Source organism: Cololabis saira, chromosome 8 (genome assembly GCF_033807715.1).
Source record: "Cololabis saira isolate AMF1-May2022 chromosome 8, fColSai1.1, whole genome shotgun sequence".
NCBI classification, from domain to species: Eukaryota; Metazoa; Chordata; class Actinopteri; order Beloniformes; family Belonidae; genus Cololabis; species Cololabis saira.
In genome coordinates this window covers 21,223,649-21,249,104 of record NC_084594.1, presented here as the reverse complement: position 1 = coordinate 21,249,104, position 25,456 = coordinate 21,223,649, and the positions used below count along the sequence as shown (strand labels likewise).

At 39.7% G+C, this 25,456-nt stretch overlaps 1 protein-coding gene across 9 annotated transcripts in view; it reads left to right on the top strand.

Moving 5' to 3' along the window:
• cacna1da (calcium channel, voltage-dependent, L type, alpha 1D subunit, a) overlaps nt 1–25,456 on the top strand; it is an 81,749-nt gene that overhangs the window by 3,306 nt on the left and 52,987 nt on the right. For all 9 annotated transcript variants that reach the window (XM_061727156.1, XM_061727155.1, XM_061727163.1 and 6 more), the window contains exons 2-4: nt 132–585; nt 3,846–3,951; nt 21,908–22,047. In XM_061727156.1, the coding sequence (XP_061583140.1) occupies nt 278–585; nt 3,846–3,951; nt 21,908–22,047 (554 nt within the window). In that variant the 5' untranslated portion in view covers nt 132–277. The remainder of the gene's footprint in view (nt 1–131; nt 586–3,845; nt 3,952–21,907; nt 22,048–25,456) is intronic.

Here is a 25,456-nt window from a genome sequence, read left to right as displayed (position 1 = left end):
AACAACACACAGAGACAGACTTGAGAAAACAAGATGGGATATCACACAGTTGTGGCTGTTAATGTTTGCCTAATTATGAGATAAAAAGGTGAAATGGACTGATCCCATCTCTTTGCACTTGTTTCTTTCAGAGGCAAATTATGCCAGCTGAATCAGAGTCGCTCACCCTGGTGACGTGCCAGCTCATTGGTCAGACTACTCTGCCCTCCTCCAGCTTCCCAATCTATTCTAGCAGATCCATGCTGCTGGATGCTCCTCAAAGAGCCACGCCCGCACCATGAGCACCACCGGGCCTGCCCCAGACCCAGCCCCCGCAGTCCAAGAAGCCCCACCCAGCTCAACCCCTGCCCCGGCTCCAGCCCCGGCTCCAGCCCCGGCCCCCAAAGCGCCACCGGCTGCTCCTGCTCCACCTGCCCCAGCAACAACTACCATCCCAGTAGGTGCATTAGCACAGAAGAAGAGGCAGCAGTATGCAAAAAGCAAGAAGCAGGGTAGTAACGCCAACAGCAGGCCACCAAGGGCTCTGTTCTGCCTCAACCTCAACAACCCCATACGCAGGGCCTGCATCAGCCTGGTGGAGTGGAAGTATCCTTTACTGTGGTTTTGTGGTGGTACAGCGGTGTGTTATGTTAGAGTTTTGGATGTCATACATGCAGGCTGAGTCACAGTTGAATGGAAAAAAAACTAAATTTTGATTCTTTCATGGGCTGATAATCAGTTTGTTGTTGTTATTTAGCCCTATTTTGCAGTTTTTTGAAATTGTTGTGAGAAATGTGTTCCAGAAAGAAAAGAGAAACAAATGTCTCCCATAAAGACAAAACAAAGTAGGGGTGTAACAATATATCGTGCCATGAAATTTCGCGATACAAAAACGTCACAATACGTGTCGTGGAGGTGACAAAGTGTATCGCGATATTGGATTATTAATATTAATCTATTGTGTAGACAGAATATAAAGAATATATTTATAAAATAATGAACCCTGAATTACCAAAATAACCTTATTAACAAAAATAAATCTCCTCTTACACTTATAAGGTGAGCATGAATCAATCTTTTTTATGATGTAAAATTTTAGGTATTTATTTACTTTATTTATTTATTTAATTGTAGTTGTTAAATTTCTGGAAAAGAAAAAAGTCAAATCATACATGAGAAAAACTATTCAGTTTGTGGCAAAGTATTTTTACTTGTATGAAACTGAAGATGCATAATGCAAACCTGACATTTACTTTTAGTTCAGTTTGTGGAAAATGGTTGGCCTGGCTTTCTCTTTAAAACTTAAACAGTTATAAAGCATTACAAACTGTAACAATAGGGCAAACGCACAGCATTGTTTAGTATTTTGTGTCTTTCAAATAAAAGACTATTTTTTCTAGTCATATGTTCCTCATGCAAGGTTGTATTGTAAATACTGCTATAATATCGTATCGTATCGTTATCGTGACCTCAATATCGTGTATCGTACCGTATCGTGAGATTAGTGTATCGTTACACCCCTAAAACAAAGTCACTTTTTCAATCCGAAAATACCGGTGAGATACGAACTGTAGATGAAACACCTCAGCACTGGCCCAGTGCAGCTGCACTATGTTTGTTGCCTCAGCAGATGCTGCCATTATAAAATCCATCAAGTGCTGTGAGGAGATTGCCTTACATGAATAGCAGAAATATGTTTATATGTTTATATGATAAATTTACGGCCAGTGCACTTTAAGAAAGCCAGCTGGAGCTGCTTTAGCTGAACCTAATTGTTGTCTGTGGACTACAAGCAGCTTTGTTTTACAGTTGCCTCTTGATTACATTGGGAGTATTACATTCTGTTAAATTGCATTTTCTGCATGAAAGGTAATATTCAAAGAGGATTTTTTGATGAACATGAGATGCCACCGCGTTAGTGGCGACTCTAATGCACTGAAAGTCAATCAATCATTCAATCAATCAATCAATCAATATTTATTGGTATAGCACTTTTAAAACAACCAGGGTTGACCAAAGTGCTTCACAGTGCTAAAAAAATTATCACATGACACATAAATACTTAGAAAAAAATATAAGTATTCCAGTAAAACATCCAATTAAAAATTGTGTGCTAAATGCCAATCTGAAGAGTTTGTAGAGTTTGAATTGAAGCAGGTCAGCGAGGGTCCGTAACTCTGGGGGCAGCGTGTTCCAGAGCTTGGGACCAGCTACTGCAAAAGAGGGATCACCCCACTTTTTCACCCTTGTCCGTGAACCGCTAACAAGTGTTGGTCTGCTGAATACAAAGTTCTGCTGATTTGATGGAAATTTAAAACACTGCATAGATGTAAGGAAGTAAGGACTTTTATAACACTTAATACAAACAAGAAAAGCTTAAAATTTAATTAGGAGCCAGTCTAAAGAATACAGAACAGGAATGATGTGGTCATGCTTCTTAGCAGCAGTATTCTGAACAAGCCGCAAATGACACAGTAAAGTTTGGTTGATACCAAAATAAAGGGCATTACAATAATCAAGCGGGGAAATTAGGAAAGCATGAACGGCTTTCTTAAGGTCACCACGGCTCAAGAACAGTTTGACTTTTGTGAGGAGTTGAAGTTGCCAGAACCTCGCCCTGACAACAGAGTCGATCTGTTTCTCAAATTTTAAAGAGTCATCAAGAACCAGACCCAGATTTCTGAGTACCTTGTTAAGGTGAGGGGCAAGGGCATGAAGACCTGGGACAAATGAAGATTCTAAGTTGCTGGAGGGCTTGGAAATAGCAAATACGATGCACTCAGTTTTACTCTCATTTAAGCAGAGGGAGTTTTGGGACCGCCGGAGTTTAATGTCATCCATAGGCATCTGTGGATGGGTTCTTGGGCATTTGATGAACTAAGCCTGATTGGCAAATAGATTTTCAGATCATCTACATACAGATGAAAAGAAACATTATGGTGGGAAATTACTGACGGCAATGGCAGGGTGTACTGAAAATAGGACAGGGCCCAAAAGGGATCCCTGTGGCACACCAGCAAAGGGACTGAGGATAAGGAGAGGCCATTAATCATAATGTAGAAACTCCTGTTTGTTGGTTAGGATTTGAAGCACTGCAGCACAAGACCCTGCAGGCCAACCTGCTGATCCAGACTTTTCAGGAGAACTGAGTGGTCAACAGTGTCAAATGCTGCAGTTAGGTCCAGCATCACTAGCAGCACCAGTAATTCACTGTAAGTTGAGTTTGAGGTACATGTTTGACTTCATGAAAGAATATCTTGTCTTAAATCTGCACCTCAGTCCAACGCTTATTTACCACAACCTCACATATATAGTTTATTGAGCCTATTGCCAGTACATACAAGTTAAGGAGCCCATGTTGAGTTTCTTCATACATTATTAATTAAAATGTTTGTACGCAGACATTCTTCAGTGTTTGCAAAACACTGTTTTCATGTTTTGCATTTCTCCCACACACGTCGTTATCTGTCTAACATGATCTGTTAAAAAAAAAAAAAAAACCTCCTGGAAGCCCCAGTGTGCTCTAGTTGGCCAAAAGAGCTGAGAGAAAGGCCACTGATTATCCTTCATTTGATGCCAAAATATCTACAGGCCTTTCAAAAAGGTGTTACATGAGGATTTTGATGACAACAAAAACTTGAAAACAAAAGTTTCCAAATGACCAAAAAGCAAAGCAAAACATTTAAACGTATGCGTAAAGTGAAGTTATTGAAAAAGTACTATATTAATGATCCATTATTGTTACTTTTTGACATTGCAAAAGCTGCAATGTCACAGCTCATGCTAATTGCATGCATTTTATTTATAATGTATTGTTTCTGTATACTTTCATTGTCATCTGTGATTTCCTTAATTCAATTTCTCAGGCCATTTGATATCTTTATATTGATTGCTATTTTTGCCAACTGTATGGCCTTAGCTGTGTATATCCCTTTTCCTGAAGATGATTCCAACTCCACAAACCACGACCTGGTGAGTCATCTAAATATGAGTTTGAACCTATTATTTCACTGTTATAATATAGATTAGCTGCATAGTTTCAATATGTTCTTTTTCTTTTTAAACCTTCATCAATATGTCTTGATATAATACTTATTATCCTCAAAACAGTTACACTATTTTATTTTTCTAAGAAATGTAATAACAATTTATTTAACCCCCAATTCTCTATCAGATGATAAAGTTCATTAACTTCGATACCTGAGCTGAAGGTATAGTCTGAGGTTTGCAGTTGCAGCAAGACTTTGCACGCAGGCTGTGTCTTCATTATATATTTATAATACAGATTTAGGAGTATACACTGTACCCGCAAACACCTAGAACTAGTGTTTTATCATGTCACAGTTCCCTGTGCAGAGATTTTATTCAGCTTTCTATTTTTAGAAGTTTCCCGTCATTGCACCACTCTGTGCACCTTCTGCGTTTATGTCTGTATGATGAATTATGGGTGATGTAGTTTTGTAAGCATTGTTCCAACGCTGAGAATAAGTGAGACAGACAGACACACACAGGCTGTGCCGCTTACAAGAGCAAAATTAAGCTGCGGATTTCAATGATTAATGAGGTATGTCTGCGGTGTGTCTACAAACCTTTTAATGTTTGTGATAGCGTTCTTAAAGAGCAATCAAATCTTGGAGTAACTTACTAGCCTACTGAAAATGACTGACATTAGCATCCCACTGTCTGACCATGCTGTGTAAGATGAGCCACAGCGCTGGGTAAAAGTGTGTCTGGTGTCCTTTAGCAAAGTAAGGTTTAGTGCTTCCCAGTGTGACCTCCTGCAGGGTGACATCTGGGTGTCGATTTACACTGGTGGATCAGAGAAAACGGGCCACCTGGACAGCGTCTGATACAGTATTAAATACAGTATGTGGTCAGGTTAAGTGTGCAGTAGGTGAGAAAGAAGATGATGTTAACAGCTACAGCTACTTGGACAAAGAGGGCCATCGAAAAAATTCCCATGAAGATCCCAAGATCTGTAAGATGAGGTTGGTCTTTAAAAGGCTGGCACGACTCTCTTACCCATACACAAGAGAAACTACTTTCAGCTGAATTGCAGCTCTGCAGCGTTATTAATGGACTGTGTGGCTGCTGTGGACAGGCACTTGCTTATTGCATTCCCGTAAGGTTTTGTATTGCACGGTTAGCACTATGCTGCTATGTTAATAGTGTATTCAAAACATACACTCCAAGCCTGTTCTGTCATGCGTTCATATCTGAGGAAAGGTCCATGATCGTTTTAATTTTCACTCCAGTATTGTTTAAATTGATTACCAAAGCTTGTTATTTAAAGAACCTAGCCTTCCACATGTCACCTCAGACCCTATTGTGCAACGATCTGCAAGCATGTAACCTCGTTTCATCTGTCATGAGAGACCGTTACAATGCCGCTTTGTAATAGTTGTGACTCTCATCTATTGGAGGAGGTAGAGCTCTACTTCAAACATAACTGTCAGACTGGATTTATGGATGCTTCCATTAAGAATAAACTGATGGAGTCCAGGAGTCAACTCGATCATGATGAGACCAATATGCTTATAAACAAGATCATTACGTAAAGGTGTATGGATGAGCTGATGAGTAAAGACATGGAATTATCTATAAATGCTTTTCTTTTTCAAATGGAAAATGTCTTCTTTATCTGATATTTTTTGTTCAGTTGTGATTATTATCTTTCCGTACCTACAGTACATTGCTTGTGCAGGACATGCTGTTTTACCTCTAAATTGAATACCAGAGGGTGTATAATAAAATCTTTCCCTTTTCAGCAAAGGCTGGACTATAGAGTTTTGGGTGTCTTTATAGTTTTTTTATAGGGCAGGTGTGCCAGCTTGCCCTTATTTGTTACACAGACATCCTGCTGTAGTCACAGGAGGAGCTTCACAGAGAAAAATGCTGAGCTGCTTTTGCAAAAGCAGCCAGCAGGTAAGGCTGTAGAGTAGAGTGTCATTTCACACTAGTCTGCTGTGCTGCTGCACAGGCGGGCCGGACGCTGATATGAAACCTGAGTTGGGGCGCTGAATGGCCTGATGTGTAACGCAAGGATCAAATGACATCGCAGAGTGACTGAAGCATGCAGCGACACATTTAAATGTGGTGCAACTTCCATCACACAATCACGAAAAACCTTGTTTTAAGCTGATGTCTACATATATGGATGTCTAAATCCTTTGTTCAATAGGCATTGATCATAATCATTGAATAATGAGGTAATGTACCGAACCACTTCCACACTGAATCAGTGTGCTGCAGAGCTGCTTGAACGTTACATTGCTGCAAAGTCATAGAGGCTTTAATAGCCTCAGTCTGCCCATCCTGTTAGTGAGGCTTGGTTAAATGCAGCAGCTCATTATAAATAGAAAGCCATTTCCTCCTCAGGCAGAACAGAGGGCAAAAGATTGGGGTCTTGTTACCACCAGGAGGCACAAGTGAGTAACAGGATGTAGCCAGCACACAAACACACACATTCATGTGTGCAGTGAGATAACCAACCCTGTCAGAAAGTCACACTCATATTTTCAATCCACTGTCACTCAGCTCACCTTTCTGTTGCCCTTTCTTTGTTCGGCTTTAATTCCAGAGTAAGAACTGCACACGCACACACACACACACACACACACACACACAGCGCACGCTGCACACTCTGCACACCCTGCACGTGATTGTTTCTCCTCTGCTCCCACCTTGTCTGAGGAACAGACAAATACAGGCTCCTGCCTTTGCTTTAAGGTCATTTCTGACTTATCTTTCTGAGACTTAACACTCCCGGCAGCTCCTGCTGAAGGTGGCTGAGCAAAATAATGACCTTTTCATGGTGAATCTGATTCATATCTCATCCCTCGTAATGCAACATGCAGCAAATTGCGTGTGGCATCAGGTAGTATCAGTACTCATATCGTTGTCATATGTCTTGAGATTGCAAAGTTTTTCCTTTTAGTTGAGATAGAGAGACACGTAAAGACTAAAAAGTCCATGCTCAAACCAACACATATTGATGTTACTGATTAAATAAGCTTGATATTTGATCATGTGGAACTGAGCATGTCAGTGTTTTTGAATAACCCCCCCCCCAAAAAAAAAGAAAAAAACAAAAAAAAAAACCCAAAGTAAATTAAAACAGCGCAAATCTTATAATCTCATGTTTATGTTCACAATCGACCATAGAAAACATAACATAAAATGTTGAAAGTGAGATATAAACATTACATGGGAGAATATTAGCTCATTTTCGAGTTTGATGGCAGCAACATGCCTCAAAGAATCTGGGACACGAGCAATAAAAGGCTGGAAAAGTTACAAAAGTACGAAAATGAAAAACACTGGGAAGAACACCTTGCAGCTAGATAGGCTTATTAATATCAATGACAATTATTGGGTACAAAAAGAGTGACAAAAAAATAAAAAGTCTCTCAGAGGTAAAGATGGGCAGAGGTTCACCAGACTCTGAAAATCCGTGTTTACAAATAGTGAAACAATTTCAGAATAACATTCCTCTCCATGAAATTGGGGCAATTTTGAATATTTCACCATCTACTCCACAAATCTCTATTCACAAGGCACAAGGCCAAAGATCAGTCCTGGATGCCCATGATCTCTTGGGCAATCAGGCAGAAATACATTAAAACAGGTGTGATTATGTGATAAAAAAAATAATTTAATAAACTCAGAAACACTTCCCAAGAACAAAGTTCTTAGAACATCCACAATTTCCTGTTAAAGCTCTATCATGCACTGTAGATGCCATACACAAACATGATTGAGCGATGCCGTTGTCCTCTCTGAGCCGAAGCTTGTCTTTTCACCAAATCAGTTGTTAATTATTTTTTTAAAACACTGATACAGTAGCTTGTCCTCGGGGTGAGACATCTGGAGAGGGACCATCAGATGTTAAGCGCTCAGTTTAAAAATCTGCATCTCCAACGGCCCATGTTTAGCTAGTGAGTCTGCAGCTTGCACATCTGAAAAGGAAACATAATTACTGAAAGATATAGCTGGGGTTTAAAGTAATACATCCTCTCATCCAGAAAATTGCCTTTTCAGGGAAAGCATTGCATCTTTCAGCAAGACCATGTAAAGCCGCACACTGCATCCATTGCAAAAGCATGTTTTTTTTTAGGTAAAACAAAATGTCCAGTCCAGACCTTTCACCAGCTGAAAACATTATGAAACAAAAATATATGACAAAAAAACCTGAATTTTACAAAAATTATACGATATTTCTCTCCCAAAACCCTGGAAACTGATCCCCTCAGTTCCCAGACGTATTCAGACTTGAAGTGAGGATGCATTTCTTCACTTTAAACGTTTTACAGATGCTCTGTTTTCTATTGTTAATTTAAAACGAGGTGTGCTCTGTTTTTATGTGCATTTTACAGTGAGTAGTTTGTATGAATAATTTGGTTTAGCTGCTTGCAATTTTCTAAATTCTTTTAATGAATGAATAATAGAAAACTATAGTTACTGTATGGCTGATTAAGATCAGGTATAAATAGATTTTGTGTTTGTGTGCACATGTTTGTGCATGCTTGAGGGCTGATAACATATACAACACATGGCTCTGCTGCCTGACCTTATGTAATTTCACAGTTAATATGGAGTCATTACAAAATGATGTTTGTTTGATGCTTTTTCAAGATTTTTCCCCTCAGTGGACATACCAGATATATGCAGATAGGTGAAGGGGAACATGGTTCCTGTGAACAACTGTCCACTTTCATCAACCGTCACAAGTGAACGTGGTGTTCAGTAATGGCAGCTTACTTGTAATTTATTTGTTATGTAATTTCACAGAATTGTCTACTGTGACAATCAGGCAGCACGCATAATGTAGGGAGAAAATAAATCTTATTGCTATTGGAAACCTACCACGGTCATTATTTACAGACGGAGTTGCCAGGGGGTTTGATTGATTGATCTGAATGTTTCTTCATGTTTTGATGACAGCATTTGTTATTAATTCTTGTATTTATTTGTTAGGCTTACTTTTGATTGTAGGTCTCTTGATATCGTGAACATCTCTGTGTTGTTGGTTTTGATGACGATTCCATGTAAATTTATCCTGAAAACTAGGACTTTTCTATTAGGTGTCTGTCATCACCTCTGATACTCTGGTCTTTTGTTTCAAAAGGGTCACACTTGCTAATGAATTAGATCCCCTGATAAAAACCAAAGACTGGACATTTTTTGTCCTTTGCGGATTAACTTCGCTGCAAAATTTGTTTTGCCGATATTTCATGTCCTCATATTGAGTTTGTGGTTGACGTCAGATCAACCATATCAACCCAGGAGAAGTCATTTTGATTTAGTTACATGCAAACAACAAACATACTGTAGGGGCATCCTTGTAACCTGAAATCAACACATACTGACTGATCACTGTCATCAAATACTTCACTGACAAAAGTCACTGAGAGACACATCCATGTTGGTTTCAGGTGTACATCTTCAGTAGTTTAAAGATGTTTGAAAATGAGGGCTGAACAATATAGCAAAATGCATCATCAACATCATCATTGCAAAATCAACATTATTGATACTGATATTTCAAAAGTGGGAAAAAAATGAATAAATGGAAGTGTATCATTGTCCTGCATTCAGTCACACTCTGATGGATTTGGCAAATTCACTAATTTACATGAAGAGTGCTGTAGTTTTCTTGTTTATTTATTCAAATTAATGAGATCAAAGTCCTGAATGAGCTTATTTTTTATTTAAATAAAATCATGTTTGTGAAATATACATAATACATCTCATTTTTCATGGATTATTCATAGTAATGGGTCAATTTTTGCTGCAAAGAAGAAAGATATTAACACAAAACACTGAAGAATTAGTTTGCAAGTGATCATTGCAATTTCCAGAACAATATCACATATTACACTCATCAATGACTTTATTAGATACACCTGGCAGGTATTAGGTGAGGTGAGTGTATGCACTCTATTAGGTGCAATATACCAGGTGTACGCAATAAAGTACTTGATGGGATTATATTGGATATTTGGAAGCCCTAGTTACAGTTGCTGTCCTTAAAACATATTAACGCAGACAAAATGAAAATTGCAGCCATCACAACTCATTACCTCTAATATCCACTCTGGCCAGGCTTATAATCCTTTAAGCAATTGTTGTTTTTATGAGTTATTGATAACCATATTAAAGCTAATGAAACCTTTGTGACGTGGTTAGTTTGCTTTTTGTTAATTGCTTAGATTAAAGACCAACAAAAAGAGAAGAAAAAAACGCCTTCTGATATCAAAGGTTTTCACTGTAATCTTTTATCTTTTTTCTCAACTTCTGAAGAAACTTGATCCACCATTTGAGAGGTTAAACCTTCTACATAATTATCTATAATTTAAAATAAATACAATAATATGTGCTTTTTGGAAGATTTTGATGCAAAATGAACATTCTTCGAGACCTTGAAAAACACTTGTATATCATGTCATCTATCATAATCAGTTAAACTGACCTGGCTACCTATCCCTGTGAGTCATGGACAAACTAAGATATTAAGCAGATTAGCACAGTGAATATTTTAAAGCATGATTTGTATTATTTTTTGTACCATCTTCTGCACTCCTTAGTGTCTTGTTAAATGAAATGAAATAATTCTTGGAGTGAGTAGTAAAAGGTCTGGCTAGCCTTATTTGATATACCGGTAACACTTATATCAATTGGATCGAAGTCAGGAATCATGCTACAGTTCATTTTAAGGGTTTGGTGTGTGTGTGTGTGTGTGTGTGTGTGTGTGTGTGTGTGTGTGTGTGTGTGTGTGTGTGTGTGTGTGTGTGTGTGTGTGTGTGTGTGTGTGTGTGTGTGTGTGTGTGTGTGTGTGTGTGTGTGTGTGTAGTGGCTGACACATGCAACGACGTCTGGACTGGGGACTCCTGTGGAGATGATGGTAGAAGAATGTGTTTAGTCACTTAATGTAACTGCTCATTTGCCGCTCACGCTAGCACTGTCCCCGCTTGTTATCTTGCATGTGTATTTTAGCCCGTGCCTGTGAGTGTGTTTGCACGTGGAAGTGAGGCTGAGGAAGGGCCAGAGATAGTGAGAGTAAAGACCAAGTCAGAGCCGTGTTGCTTCTGCAGGTATGAGTGTAAAACCGTAAGGACCGGGCATCAAACACAACATTTAAAGGTGACTATTTTTTGTAAACCTAAACACTCTGGAAGATCTCATCAATAACTTATTGTTATTGAAAATTGCATAGATAAAGTAATTCTCGTGTAAAACTGCAGGCTCCCACCAGTTTTAGGAAAACCTCTTATTTTATGTGGCCTCTCCAAAGGAAATGACAAAAGACTGACACAAAAACTGATTCGCATATAAATTTTTGATTGATGGCTCCGTATATGTAAAGAAAGGGTTCGGACATGTTGTCTGTTTGGATCAGGTTTTCCACAAGTCACTTGCATCGGAGGTCATCAGGTGTGGATGAGTAATTGGGCCCACGCTCAGAGGACAGCGTTACTTGGACTTGAACAGAACTTTACACGCCGATGAGCATACTGAGGGATATGTGGAGATTCAGTATAACAGCACTTCGACGTGTGGCAGAGCTCTGATTGAATCGCTGATGTTTGGAGGACAAGCATCTTCCAAACATCAGCTGTTTGCATCGACCGTAGCCTCTGACCCACAGCTGTCCCATATTTTCTTGTTTCTCCGCTCAGTTTCTTATATACATACAGGATCAGCTGCATGTGGATCGGTCTTTTAGTAATAAAGGCTTTTAAATCTGAGCTTTTTCCTTCTCTTCCATCCATACATCTTTTACATATACAGTACATTACCTGCATCAATCCTATATTCAGGATCATAGAGGCTTGCTGGCGTCTATCTTTCATCCTGTCAAAAACATAATGCACTTGTGTTTGCAGTGCTTCACGGGAGTAAACTTATGTTTGTGCAAGCGTGTATGTGTTTACGTGTAGGGTGATTTTAGACACAGAGAGGAATAGTTGCCATATTGCTGTTTAATGCATTCCAGAAGAAACTTTCTTATTGTTACTGCTGTTGATTCTTTGTATTGTTAGTCGTAGCCAGTAGTTCAGAACAGTTCCAAGTTCACAAAGACATTTGTACACTTGAATTTGTATCTTATAGATAGAAAAAGATAATCAAGTGGACAAAACAGATGTTAAAATCTGCACAAGATGAACCCAATTCCGATGCCACACAGTTGAACAACCATCCTAATATAGACAGTCAAGCACACCTAGTTACTCTGCAAACCTGCTGGAGCATGCAGTGAAGAACCACTAAATGCTGGCTGCCCTCACCATCTCTGGCTTGGCTCGGTGAGTCTGATTGATCTATTCAGACAGGAGAGGGAAACAGAGATGGGGAAAGCACCAGGAAAGGGGATGTGAGGGAAATGTGAGAATATTTGTGTCCTCATTGAGTGCATTGAATTTTACAACTGGGAATTGTTTATGTGTGTATGAATAGCAATGACATTTGCATGATGGCCTGTAGTTTGGTTATATATATTTTGTTTGTAGGCATTGCGGTCAAATTCACATATCAAACATACATGACGTCACTATGACTCATGTACTCAAATCTTCAGACGCACACATACGGCATGGTTATGAACAAACTAAAACATGAAATCCAATTAAATGTATTCATGCACAGTTTTTGTTTTAGAAATACTTGATGACCATGGTTGTTTGTATTAGGCTCCCTAAAAAGGAGAATTGGGCTCCCACTTTGGTATTTATTTCAATCTGTAAACAATGCCATTGCCACTGATGTCATATGAACATATAATCCCAATTGAAGTTGAACATGTATGTCAAAATCCGTCTAAATTTAACCACTGAACATAAACCATATGGTCACGTTTCATCTCTTTTCTGGTAATTCTCTCTCTTTATTTATTGCGCCGGCAAGCCATTCAATTACAGAGTTAATTTATGGTCACAGATGTCCTGTTGGGTGGGGGAGACAACCAGTGTTCATAAACTGCAGGGGAGATACAGTATATATGTTGGTGTGCACGGGCTGCCTGGGAAGAGCGAGGATCCAGTCCACAACAATACCTCCATCCAGCACACAGAAAACAGGAAGATAAGAGAGGCCATCAGGCACACTCAAATGTAAAAACAAGAAGTTGTGTGTTTGGGGATATATGCTAAACTTTTTTTAGATTACCAATAATCGCAATGTAATACATTTTTGATAATTCTTGTATCCCACCAAAATTCAAAAATAAAAATTGTGAGTTTACTGCTCTAACTCCAAATGATCTGAGTTTTTGCGGGTAGTGGTTTAGTAAAATTAACTGAACTTCATAAGTTAAATTAAAATCAAGGTAGAGCAAAAGTAAACATGCTTTCTGAGTTTGATACTTTACAGATAAAATTGATTGTTACACTACACAATGTGGCTGTTAGTGAGTTTCCATGACCTCGAGAATTGCACAAAACCTAAATATTGCAAAGGAAAACCTCTAACGGACGCACTTAAAGCTCGAGAAACCTGTCAAAAGCCCAACAAACCCTTTTATACTTTCATGAGGTGGTTTTTCAGACGTCTTGATAGTCCAGTTTAGCGTAAAAGTGTAATGGAGACCATTTTTTTGACATTTGCACCATAGACTGTATAAAACATTGGCCGAAACAGTCGGTCACTTGACCCATTGGGTTTCTGAAGACCGGTTTTGAAGCCCACTTTTCTTCGTATACACGACAACTGCATGTCAATCAAAGTTAGCTTTGCTCCCATCTCCTTCAGCCGAACTCCGCGGAAATATCTGCAAAGCTGCTGGCAGATGTTTACAGCGGGATATGTCGTTTCATATGTTGATGCGAGTGTGAGATCAAAAATAATAATTTTAGCTGACACTGGGTTAATTCAAACGGCTGTTTGCTTTGCTCGGCGCGGTAGCATGACAACGTGATAACAGCTAGCCATTGGCTTCGCCGACTGTCAATCAATCATATTAGAAGTAGTAAATGTATTGCTTTATATAAACTCTTTTGACGTGGTGCAAAAAGATCACTTCCCTCAGAGCTGTCATGGACGGTGAAATCAAATGATTGATCCTGCATGAGCCTCAGCCCAGAAGTTTTGGTTTTCAATTCTCTGGCATCACTGGATGTGACCAGTCACAGAATTTATCAGTCACTGCCTTCAGCTTCTGTTGACTATTTTCACAACAGCAGTTGCAGCAGTCACAATGTATTCAATTTCTGTCCATGGTCTTCGAAGTTGAGATCTTCTTCTTAATTTTTAAATGTATTGATGTTCTTCCTAATTACAGTCATGCATTGTGATTTGGGCAAGAATATACCTTATTTTACCTAACAAATACATCCTGGGTCAGAATGACATACAGTAATATTGCTGTATTTGAAGTGATTTACCCCCCCCCCCCCCCCCCACAAAACCTCCAGAATGATCCCACATGGTTAGGATTATAGAATATTATTAATATTATATAGGGTATTACATGGTTAAGGGGTAAAACATGGTTAAAATTAATTTTCACACATTTAACAATTTTATATTTAAAATATATTTACACAAATGTGTGTATCATGCCCTTAGACTACTATGTACACTCTTATTTTAGTATTAACAACCTCCATTTCTGTGAAAAAAAATGTTTTGCTAAGAAATACATTTCCCTAGAGTCATGCTATACAGCTTTGTGCTAATCAGCGCCATATTTGTAGTCACATTGGTTTGGTTAACCCTAACGTATAAAAACTTTTAAAAATATCATATATCAATTGAATATATCTATTATGTAGTGCATCTGAAATAATAACTACATTTTATAGAGATGATGTATGTTAAGGAATTGTAAATATGTTTGTTTATTTAGGATTGTTTATTTAACGTCATGTAACTGACTGATGTATTCACAGTGATTCAATATAAGTTGTAAATGTACCTGTGTACGGTTTATTTTAATATTTACCGTTCAAAAGCACAATATATTTAACGGTTTACTTCCACGTCCATAGCAACAGTAATCAATGACCACACATCCGCGATCGGGGCACTCGTCACGTGATCAGGATCTCCGCTCGTCACTCTATGACGTAGAGGGGATGCCCAGGAAATTCCCTGTGGTTGACGAAATGGGAAAATGGTTAAAACAATGAATTTAAATATTGCCTGTCTCCACTTCCTGGTTCAAAAGCAATTAAAAATGATATTTTGTGGCTGGACGACGCTCTGGTTAAGGTCTGGTTAGGTTAATGCACCACTTATGATTGGTTAGAAGTAGGAAACGCTTGTGGTTTTTGCTAAAAATAATAATTTCACATCACTTACGCCACCTCCTTCGTCATGGCGACAGCAAACAACATGGTTAAATACTCAAAATTTACGTTAAATACTAGAAAACACGGTTAAATACTTGCCGTCAAAATACTGTTAAAAATCATCAAAACACCATTAAAACGCTGTTAAAACAGTGTTAAAAACATGCTTTTACAAACTGGCAGTAACAAACAGTAACTTGCGCGTCAAAAACTCATAACTTAGCAACTATAATAAAGAATAATATATACATAATAATAATAATGTAATAATCCATATATATATATATATATATATATATATATATATAATATACGGATTATCACAACAACGGAGCCCATTGACTTTGCATAGTACAATATTATGGAGCTAGAACAGTCTCATAATTCACAAATGCACAGGACAAGTTTTACAAATGCACGGACCGATTTGCAAATACACACACCGTTTCACACGTGCACAGGACAAGTTTTACAAATGCACAGACCGATTTGCAAATACACACACCGTTTCACACGTGCACAGGACAAGTTTTACAAATGCACAGACCGATTTGCAAATACACACACAGTTTCACACGTGCACAGAACAATTCACACGTGCGTAGGACAAGATACACAAATGTATTTTTGATGCACACACAAATATAACCTGATTTACACATGTTTTTTTGTCTGTGAGCTGCGCTGGATTTGTGTGTGAGTTTTGAGACTCTCCTGACGTGACAAGATCCACACGTAGGTTTTTTTTAACACGGAAGGATCTGCAACCAATCAGATTAAAGGGGCGGATACACCTGCTGTTTGAGCTGCGTTAGCGCTGGTTTGTCGGGCTGATCAACCAGAGCCGTCAGGAGACTGCACTCCAAGTCCTGCCGATGCAGCAGCTGATGAGAAACAGCGGAGATATATATATATTTGAACTACAGGTGTCTTTCAGGAGAACAAGCCTGTTGACGGGGGTGAATATTGCTGCAGTCTCGTTCTGGCTCTGGCCGTGGGTGGCGCTGGTCCCGGTCAGACCAGCTGACCAGGGACCAGACACGGAGGTCAGAAACAAGCAGCTGTTATCCTCACATTTATGATGTGACATCGCCACCACACAGAGACAAACGTGTGTCAAAACAGCGGTGGCAGATCAACACATTCCCGGTGCAGATAGAGTCATGCATGGGAAGATGCAGCCGTGATGATGCTGGTCGGGGTTTAGTCCACCGATCATCAAACATCTGAGCTGATACAGAGGTTCTTCGGTTATCAGTCGACTGATACCGACGTTACTCCAGATATTTGGGTAAATTAATCTCCTGACATGCGCGTGCTGCTCCACCTGGCGCTGCAGCTCGTCCCCGTCAGGCAGCGCAGCAGCTCTCTGCTGTCTGTCTGGTTCTGAGATGAATCAGCGGGACAGTAATACTTCGTGAAACCAAACGGAGCAAATATATAAAAATCTCCGCTGTTTTTCATCATCAGTTGCTGCATCGGCAGGACTTGGAGTGCAGTCTCCTGACGGCTCTGGTTGATCAGCCCGACAAACCAGCGCTAACGCAGCTCAAACAGCAGGTGTATCCGCCCCTTTAATCTGATTGGTTGCAGATCCTTCCGTGTTAAAAAAAACCTACGTGTGGATCTTGTCACGTCAGGAGAGTCTCAAAACTCACACACAAATCCAGCGCAGCTCACAGACAAAAAAACATGTGTAAATCAGGTTATATTTGTGTGTGCATCAAAAATACATTTGTGTATCTTGTCCTACGCACGTGTGAATTGTTCTGTGCACGTGTGAAACTGTGTGTGTATTTGCAAATCGGTCTGTGCATTTGTAAAACTTGTCCTGTGCACGTGTGAAACGGTGTGTGTATTTGCAAATCGGTCCGTGCATTTGTAAAACTTGTCCTGTGCATTTGTGAATTATGAGACTGTTCTAGCTCCATACAATATCCGTGGTGCTCACACGGAATTATACCATTTCCGTCTTGGTGCCACAGAAAATAGTGGTGAGAGGTCGTGGGCATTTCACAGATTTTTGTGAGATCAGGTTGGATGCAGCTTTGCTTCCCGGAGTAAATGTGCAGTCCTCTCACCTGCGTGCTGCACTATTGGCTCTACAGTTTTGTAAATCATTAAGAATTTACACGTGCAATCCGTAAAAACTACGGTGGAAGATCATTAACTTTGCCCGTCAAACCACTGAGCACAAATGTGACTATTTGTAGCTCTTTTGTAGCTCATCCAACAACTTTTACATACAATTAACTGAATTTGATTTCCTCTGATTTTAAAATCAGCTGTTTGGTCACATGGGCAGTTGCTGCAGAGAGACTTCCTTTTCAGGGGTGAGCGCCTGAGTTGCACAACATATCGTGTCAACACCAACATCACATGTGGATGCAGGATGTTTGATGTCAAGTTATACCAATTAAGTCAAATACCTAATGATCTAATTTTCCCCTCTAATTTTAGGCTTGGTGTACCAATTACACAAATGACAGAAACTGTGTGTGTGTGTGTGTGTGTGTGTGTGTGTGTGTGTGTGTGTGTGTGTGTGTGTGTGTGTGTGTGTGTGTGTGTGTGTGTGTGTGTGTGTGTGTGTGTGTGTGTGTGTGTGTATGTATATGCATATATATGCTCTGTTAGGCATTTACTTTTAAACATGTGAGTAAATGGAGACTGACTACGTTTTTTTTTTTTTTTTTAATCAAACAATTCCCCCCTGGCATTAATAAAGTATTCTGATTTTAGTGTCATCCACCTAGTGGCCAATTGAGGAACTTCAGTTCTCTGCCCTATTTATCAGACTTTCAAGCAAGATTTAGTTGCTTGGATACTATAGTTGATCAAAGTACAGTATCTATCATAATATATTTATCTCCAACCCATAGGGCTAAAAAGGTTTCTGTTGCAGTTGTTTCACTAAAATTGAATGAAGCACAATTGCGGTGGCAGTGGCTCAGGTGGTAGAGCAGGCTTGGCGGTTTGAACCCTGCTCCCCCCAGTCATCTGTCGTTGTGTCCTTGTCAAGACACTCCACCCTCCTCATCTGCAGTGAAGGTATTGCTGGTGTATGAATGTCCCAGTGGTGGTCGGAGAGACAGTTAGGCGCAGATTGGCAGACAAAAAAAGCAGGTTTAGTTTTAACTACCGGTGCAAACTGCAGCATTCTACTCCAAGGTGCATGCTTTGATCCCAAATAATTAGGCTGAAAGTAATCATGAAATGTCGTGATTTAAGTGAAACTGTTTGGCAGAGCTACGGGGAGGCTTTTTACTATCTTTTTTTTTATACTTGTCAAGTGGTCTGACAATTAAAGTAGGAGGTTTGACTTCAGTATATTCCTTATTGCAGTCTTAAAGTCGAGTACAGCTAACGTGCTAGGCTCTGTCTTGTACTCCGCCAGTATTCTTCAGTCCAGGTCCGGAGGGCCCACTGGCCTGCATGTTTTACGTGTTTCCCTGCTCTCACCCACCTGATTCGAATGAACTGATCACCATCAGCTTCTCATCAAGGTCAATTCTGTTAATAATCTGCTCATTTGAGAGAGGTGTGTCGAAGCAACGAAACGTATTCTAATTGTCATCACTGCAAGAAAAGCTTTTATTGATTTTTTTTGTCTTTGTTTCCTTCCCTGTCCTTCACAAAATGAATGGTTTCTGTGTACGGTCTCGAGTAAGATAAACAGCACTGCAGACTCTGACTCTGTACCGTTAACGGCTTCACATTACTGTTGCCCGCTTGGCTCAGTCATATGGCGTGTTCTGTAAGAGAGTGAACGGTACAGCGGGTCAGCAGCATCATATGTCGTATGGTGAACTGATCAGCTGCGAGATGAACTGAGTTGTGCCTGTAGATGTGAACACTTACCCTGTGGCAGAAGGACGATGAGGCTGTGAGTGTTGGGGTTGTGTCCCGTGGTGTTGGTTTACCGTCTTGCTGTTAGGATGCATGTTGCTTATGCCTGGTGAACCATGTTTTTGTGCATACCGGAGAGGATAGCAACAGGTGAAATTAACACGTTTACTGCTGATAACGTCCATGAACGGTGTGAAGGGAGGAAACATGGAGTATTACGGTAGATCTCTTTTCAGCACAAATAAACTAAGATGAGTCACAGATATTTCTGCTCGTCCCCAAAGGCCCTTTTCTTCTGTCTCTTTCTTCTTGTTGTCTTTCCCCATTTTCTGCTGCTGCTCACAGATCTACCTGCTTATGAATGAATATGTGCCATTTAAGTGAGAAGGCAATGCTCATCATTTTCTATTATATTCAAATGTGATGGCAGCTTGCATAAATCTACTACAGTTACTTTCATTGGAAATATTATCATTGTCTGATGATATAATACATCTTTACACTTTATATATATTATCTATCTATATACCTGATTACTTCTGTGAACACAAATGTGCTTTTATAGGTTTATAAATAAGAACACAATGGAAAATGACTCTTTAAATAAGTGGTTTGATGTATCTGGGAATCCATAGCAGGTATTAAACTAAGCAAATACAAACTGAGATAAAGAACATGATATTTCACATTATTTCATTGTGTCAAGGCAAAATACAGAGGTAAAGGTACACTCGTATTGTTTTCATAAGAATTAAAAAGGTAAAGTACAGCCTTAAATGATTTATCATCAGCAAGTGCATTGGCATTGATGAGAGAAGATAATGGCAGTTTGTTGTTCTGGAGTATTCAGGGAGAGTTCACATTATGCCAAAGAGGAAACACATCAGCTATGATCTTAGTATTGGTTGCTCAGATTTGGGGGGGTTATAAGGCCATCCTAGAGCAGTCAGGACATGTTTCTAATTTTACAATGAGAAAGCTTATTTGTACGTGAGAAACATTATATCCTAATACATAAAACATTTAAATTGAAATAGGCTATATATTATTTTAAAATGACTGTAATATATCATGAATTAAAAAAGGAGTTTTGAATGTGGCCATATCATGTTATTTCTGCCATAAATAGGCATGCTCAGATATATGCGTATGATTTTTTTTTTTTTCCTTTTAACCACCAGCAGATAACGGCATCAGTTTGTTATCTGTTCCCTTCGGTTGGAAATCCCTCTAAAGCTGTTTATTCGTCTTTCCGCCACTTTCCTCCCGTCCTCACATGAAGTGTTTTGTTCTCTCTGTGTCACAGAGGCACAGCCGTGAGCTTAACTCAACCTTTTACTTCAGTAACAAAGAGGCCCATGTCTCTTATTCTGGGCTAAGTGCTTCTCACAATCTGCAGTTAGGGCCGGCTGCCCGCAGTGCTTCTCCATTTATAGTCTGCAGAGATCACAGAGCTGAAGGACTCCCTCAGGGAGAAGAGATTGTCATCGGTATAATCATGTGTGGGTATGTGCATTCCCTTGCATTGTGTTTCCTGGGTCAAAGGTTAAATTACACTCTGTACTGTATTTAGTGTAGTCTTCCGCTGATGGATAGATATTTTGAATACCATCCTATGTGCAGACTTTTTTGCTGACTTACTTCATAAATAAGCAATGAAGAGCATCTTTCTCTGGTCCCAAGGGAAGTCCTAGGACTGTCCTTAACAAGCTGAGTCACATTTAGAGTGTCCACCCACACTTAAGCATCTCGTGGCACTGAAACGCACATACCACCTTTGCTTGCCTATGCGTGTCTCTACTGTCAGCTTCACTCCCGGTCGACCTCAACCTGATGGCTTAATGTTCCTGCCGTCTCTGTGCCTTTGAAACAAGCAGTGCTGACTTACACAGCTGAGTTACATCTTTCCCATCTCCACATAGCAACATTTATCAAAGCCATTTTATACAGTAAGTACAGGAATGTGTCATTTTTATTCTTAAAAACAAACAAAGTGCTTTACCACAATAGATTACATTAAAGGCACAATGGCACCTTTGATGTATCTTTTCAGAATCCATGTATCTTGGATATGTGAATATATGAGCTGAGATTTGATTATAATCTGGAAAAAAAGAGCAATTGTTGAAGGGGACGCTGTGTCTGAGAGCAGGGTTTTCATCATTTGATGAGCCCTTGTCCTTTTGAGCTGTCATTTAAGTGTTTCTCCCTGAATCTGATCCCTTCAGCTTTCTCTCTGCATCTGCGTCCAAGGTGTTTTTCAGACTTAGTCACCTAACTCACTCTCCAGCACAACAGTAGACTGCTGTCTTTATGATATTACAATTAAAAATGCTCCATATTTCATGTCAGTGATAAAAGACTCCTTTGAGGCACCCAGCCTCTCTCTGACCCCAGCTCTGTTCTCTGTGTTGCTTTCTCCTAATGGGTCCATTATGAAATATTTTCTTTATACTTCATATCTTTTTTACATGACTTCATCAAACTGCCTTTTATATTAGGGGTGAGAGTCTACCCACTTGGATTTGGTGCACTGTAAGAAGACCAGATGTCTCCTTTTCTTTTTTTCAGTTTTTTCATCTGACCTGCAGCCTAAAAAATACACAAACACATGTGTTATATAAAGTTTCAGGAGAAGCATAATATGAAGTTTAAATCTTTATTTAAGTTAAGAACATTTTTTTCTGTTTTTTTTTTTCTTTTTGGTACATGCACTGTGGCAAAATAAAGTATCACTATATTATATAATGAATGTGTAATTACAATGCATTTTCTTTATGTTTGCGTGTCTGCAGGAAACAGTCGAATATGCCTTCCTCATCATTTTCACAATTGAAACCTTTCTGAAGATTATTGCTTATGGTCTAGTGATGCACCAGAATGCGTATGTGAGAAACGGCTGGAACATGCTGGATTTTGTCATTGTGGTGATCGGGTAAGTCCACATGATCATTTAGTTTTACTTTGCTGCTACAGTTGACATTAAACCACACTGATAAAAAATGTTTTATTCTTATTTTCCCGTCTTTCTAGCAAGACTAGGTTACAAGGTTTTGTTCCGTTATTTTGAGCCCCATGCTTGGATTTGCGGTTTCATCTCTGACAGTTAGTAGTATTTGTTAAAGGAGAAGTTAAAGTTGCTTAAGCCTCTGCTCCAAGTGGCCATGTGCTAATAAAGACCCTCATACACCCACAGAATATGACCCAGAAAAGACAGAGAGAATAAATCAGATTTTTACCACCAAATAGAGTGAGTCACCATCTCTCCATACTTCATCTCAACCTCCTCTCCTCTCTGTTTCTTTTGCTCACAATCTGCCGTCTTGCTCTGCTTTGCCTCCGTAGCTCGTTCTGATTATTACCCATTCCCGTTTTCACATTTCAGATGATTTGCACTGTATACCTCCCCACCTCACTTGCCCTCATTTCCATCTCTTGCACACTCTCCTCATATTATCTTCATCTGCATCAAAGCTCTCCCCCCCTTCTCCACCCTCTATCTCTCCTCTAACACACACAGTCCAGTGGGTAGCTGGGTCAGATCTCTGTCTGTGTTCCGCATGCAGGATTGATCCAGGCATCCATTCGGACACAAAGACGGCTGCCTCTGCTATGAAAAGTGATTGTTGCTGCTAAATCACTGAGATGGCACACTGAGATGTTATCAGAGATGGAGTACATTTTTTAGGGGACAGGCTCAAATGTGTTTGTGCACATTGTAGTTTGGTGGCACTAAAAGATTCCTCTATTTCCTTTATCATAATAATAAAAGAAAAACAAGTGGAAAAATGTAACCTGACATGTACTGATAATGTTGTTATGTATTGGTTCTCAGATATGTAAATTAGTTTGGTAACAAAGACAAAAGTAACAGTAAGGCCAAGGAAAACAAAACATTAGAGAAAGGGACTTTCATTTTAGGCAACATTGAGATGAGCTGAGAAGGTATATATATATATATATATATATATATATATATATATATATATATATATATATATATATATATATATATATATATATATATATATATATATATATATATATATATAATAAAAGGCCCAACAGGTGAGAGGTGGGGCACACAGCCCATCACAAAGCCACACAGAGGCAAATGAGATTGCAAGCATTCATGCTCCTCCTTAATCCTATACGATTGATAAATTAGCATGACATGCATGTTTATGGACTGTGGGACTAAGCCGAAGTAAGAAGAAAAAAGAAAACCCACACATGCACGAGAATGTCAAAAGGCCCAACCCTGGATTTAAACCCGGATCTTCTCACTGTAAAATAAATTTAAACAAAACAAAAACAATCCTCTCTCCCACAGTTATTATAGAAAATGAAATAAAAATAAAACCACAGTTATGAAACAAAATAAAATTGCAGTTAAAATTAACTTCAGGTTCGTTTTTGTTTCGTACTTTGTTTTTCTATGATTGGCTCTTCATTTTTCAAACTTCAAATTAATTCCATCCACCCATCCATTTACCGCCGCTTATCCGTTCCCGGGTCGCGGGGGCAGCAGTCTCAGCAGAGATGCCCAGACTTCCCTCACCCCAGACACTTCCTCCAGCTCTTCCCAGGGGAGTCCGAGGCGTTCCCAGGCCAGCTGAGAGACATAGTCTCTCCAGCGTGTCCTGGGTCTTCCCCGGGGTCTCCTCCCGGAGGGACATGCCTGGAACACCTCCCTAGGGAGGAGGGACATGCCTGGAACACCTCCCTAGAGAGGCGTCCAGGAGGATCCGGTACAGATGCCCAAGCCACCTCAGCTGACTCCTCTCAATGCGGAGGAGTAGCGGCTCGACTCCGAGCTCCTCACGGGTGACCGAACTCCTCACCCTATCTCTAAGGGAGCGTCCAGCCACCCTGCGGAGGAAACTCATCTCGGCCGCTTGTATCCGCAATCTGATCCTTTCGGTCACTACCCAAAGTTCATGACCATAGGTGAGGGTAGGTGCGTAGATTGACCGGTAAATCAAGGGGTTCGCGTTTCGACTCAGCTCCTTCTTCACCACGACGGTCCGGTACATCGACCGCATAACAGCGGACGCTGCACCGATCCGTCTGTCAATCTCACGCTCCATCATTCCCTCACTCGTGAACAAGATCCCGAGATACTTGAACTCCTCCACCTGAGGCAGGACTTCTCCACCCACCCGGAGAAGGCATGCCACCCTTTCCCGATGGAGAACCATGGCCTCGGTCTTGGAGGTGCTGATTCTCATCCCTGCCGCGTCGCACTCGGCCTCAAACCGCCCCAGCACATGCTGAAGGTCCCGGTCCGATGAAGCCAACAGGACAACATCAACCCGCAAAAAGCAGAGATGAAATCCTGAGGTTCCCAAACCGGATCCCCTCCGGCCCCTGGCTGCACCTAGAAATCCTGTCCATAAAAATTATGAACAGGACCGGTGACAAAGGGCAGCCCTGCCGGAGTCCAACATGCACCAGGAACAAGTAAATTAATTCTTATTTTCTAATTACTCGAAGAAAAGAATAAAGGGTTTTTGTTGACAGGAATCTTTCGTACATTATTTGTCAATATCTGTGACTACTCAAAATATAAAACCAATTTTTCCAAAATAAAATTAAAACTACATGTTTGACTAACTAAAGCTAAACTGAAATCATCAAAAAACTGAAAAATGGAGATATTGTTGTTCTTACTTAATCATACATTCATCACATATATATATCATCACATATATATATGTATATATATATATATATATATATATATATATATATATATATATATATATATATATATATATATATATATATATATATATATATATATATATATATATACATACACACACACACACACATACACATATATGCAACAATGAAGATAAATAATCATAAAAGATACAAATATGTACATACATATAATGAATGGAGAAGGCGAATGAGAACAAAAATCAGAGTCGGATTGTTGGAATATCACTAGAAGTCAGCATTGACCTACGGGTCACTGTGGACTTAACACCTGTAGTGATACTTGAAAGAATCGAATAATACTTGAAGGCACAAGGAAACTCCTTTATATATCCTGACCCACTGGGATAGAAACCTGGTACTTGTGAGGTATGTTCAATAAAATTCTGGTAGACGTGTGCGGGGGGAGTTTTCTTTCCAGCATAACTGGATGACTAATCAAACCCCCAGCAGAAGGCAGTCAGTCTTGCAGCTGTGACTCAGTAGAACATAAGTTAGTCGAAACTTTGCTTAAAGGCCATCAGAACTTGTTCCAGCCCCTATCGGCAGCTTCATTCACTGTTAGTTCACAGCGTTAATGGGGAGGGAGGGTTACTTTCCATGCTGGCGAGGTGAGG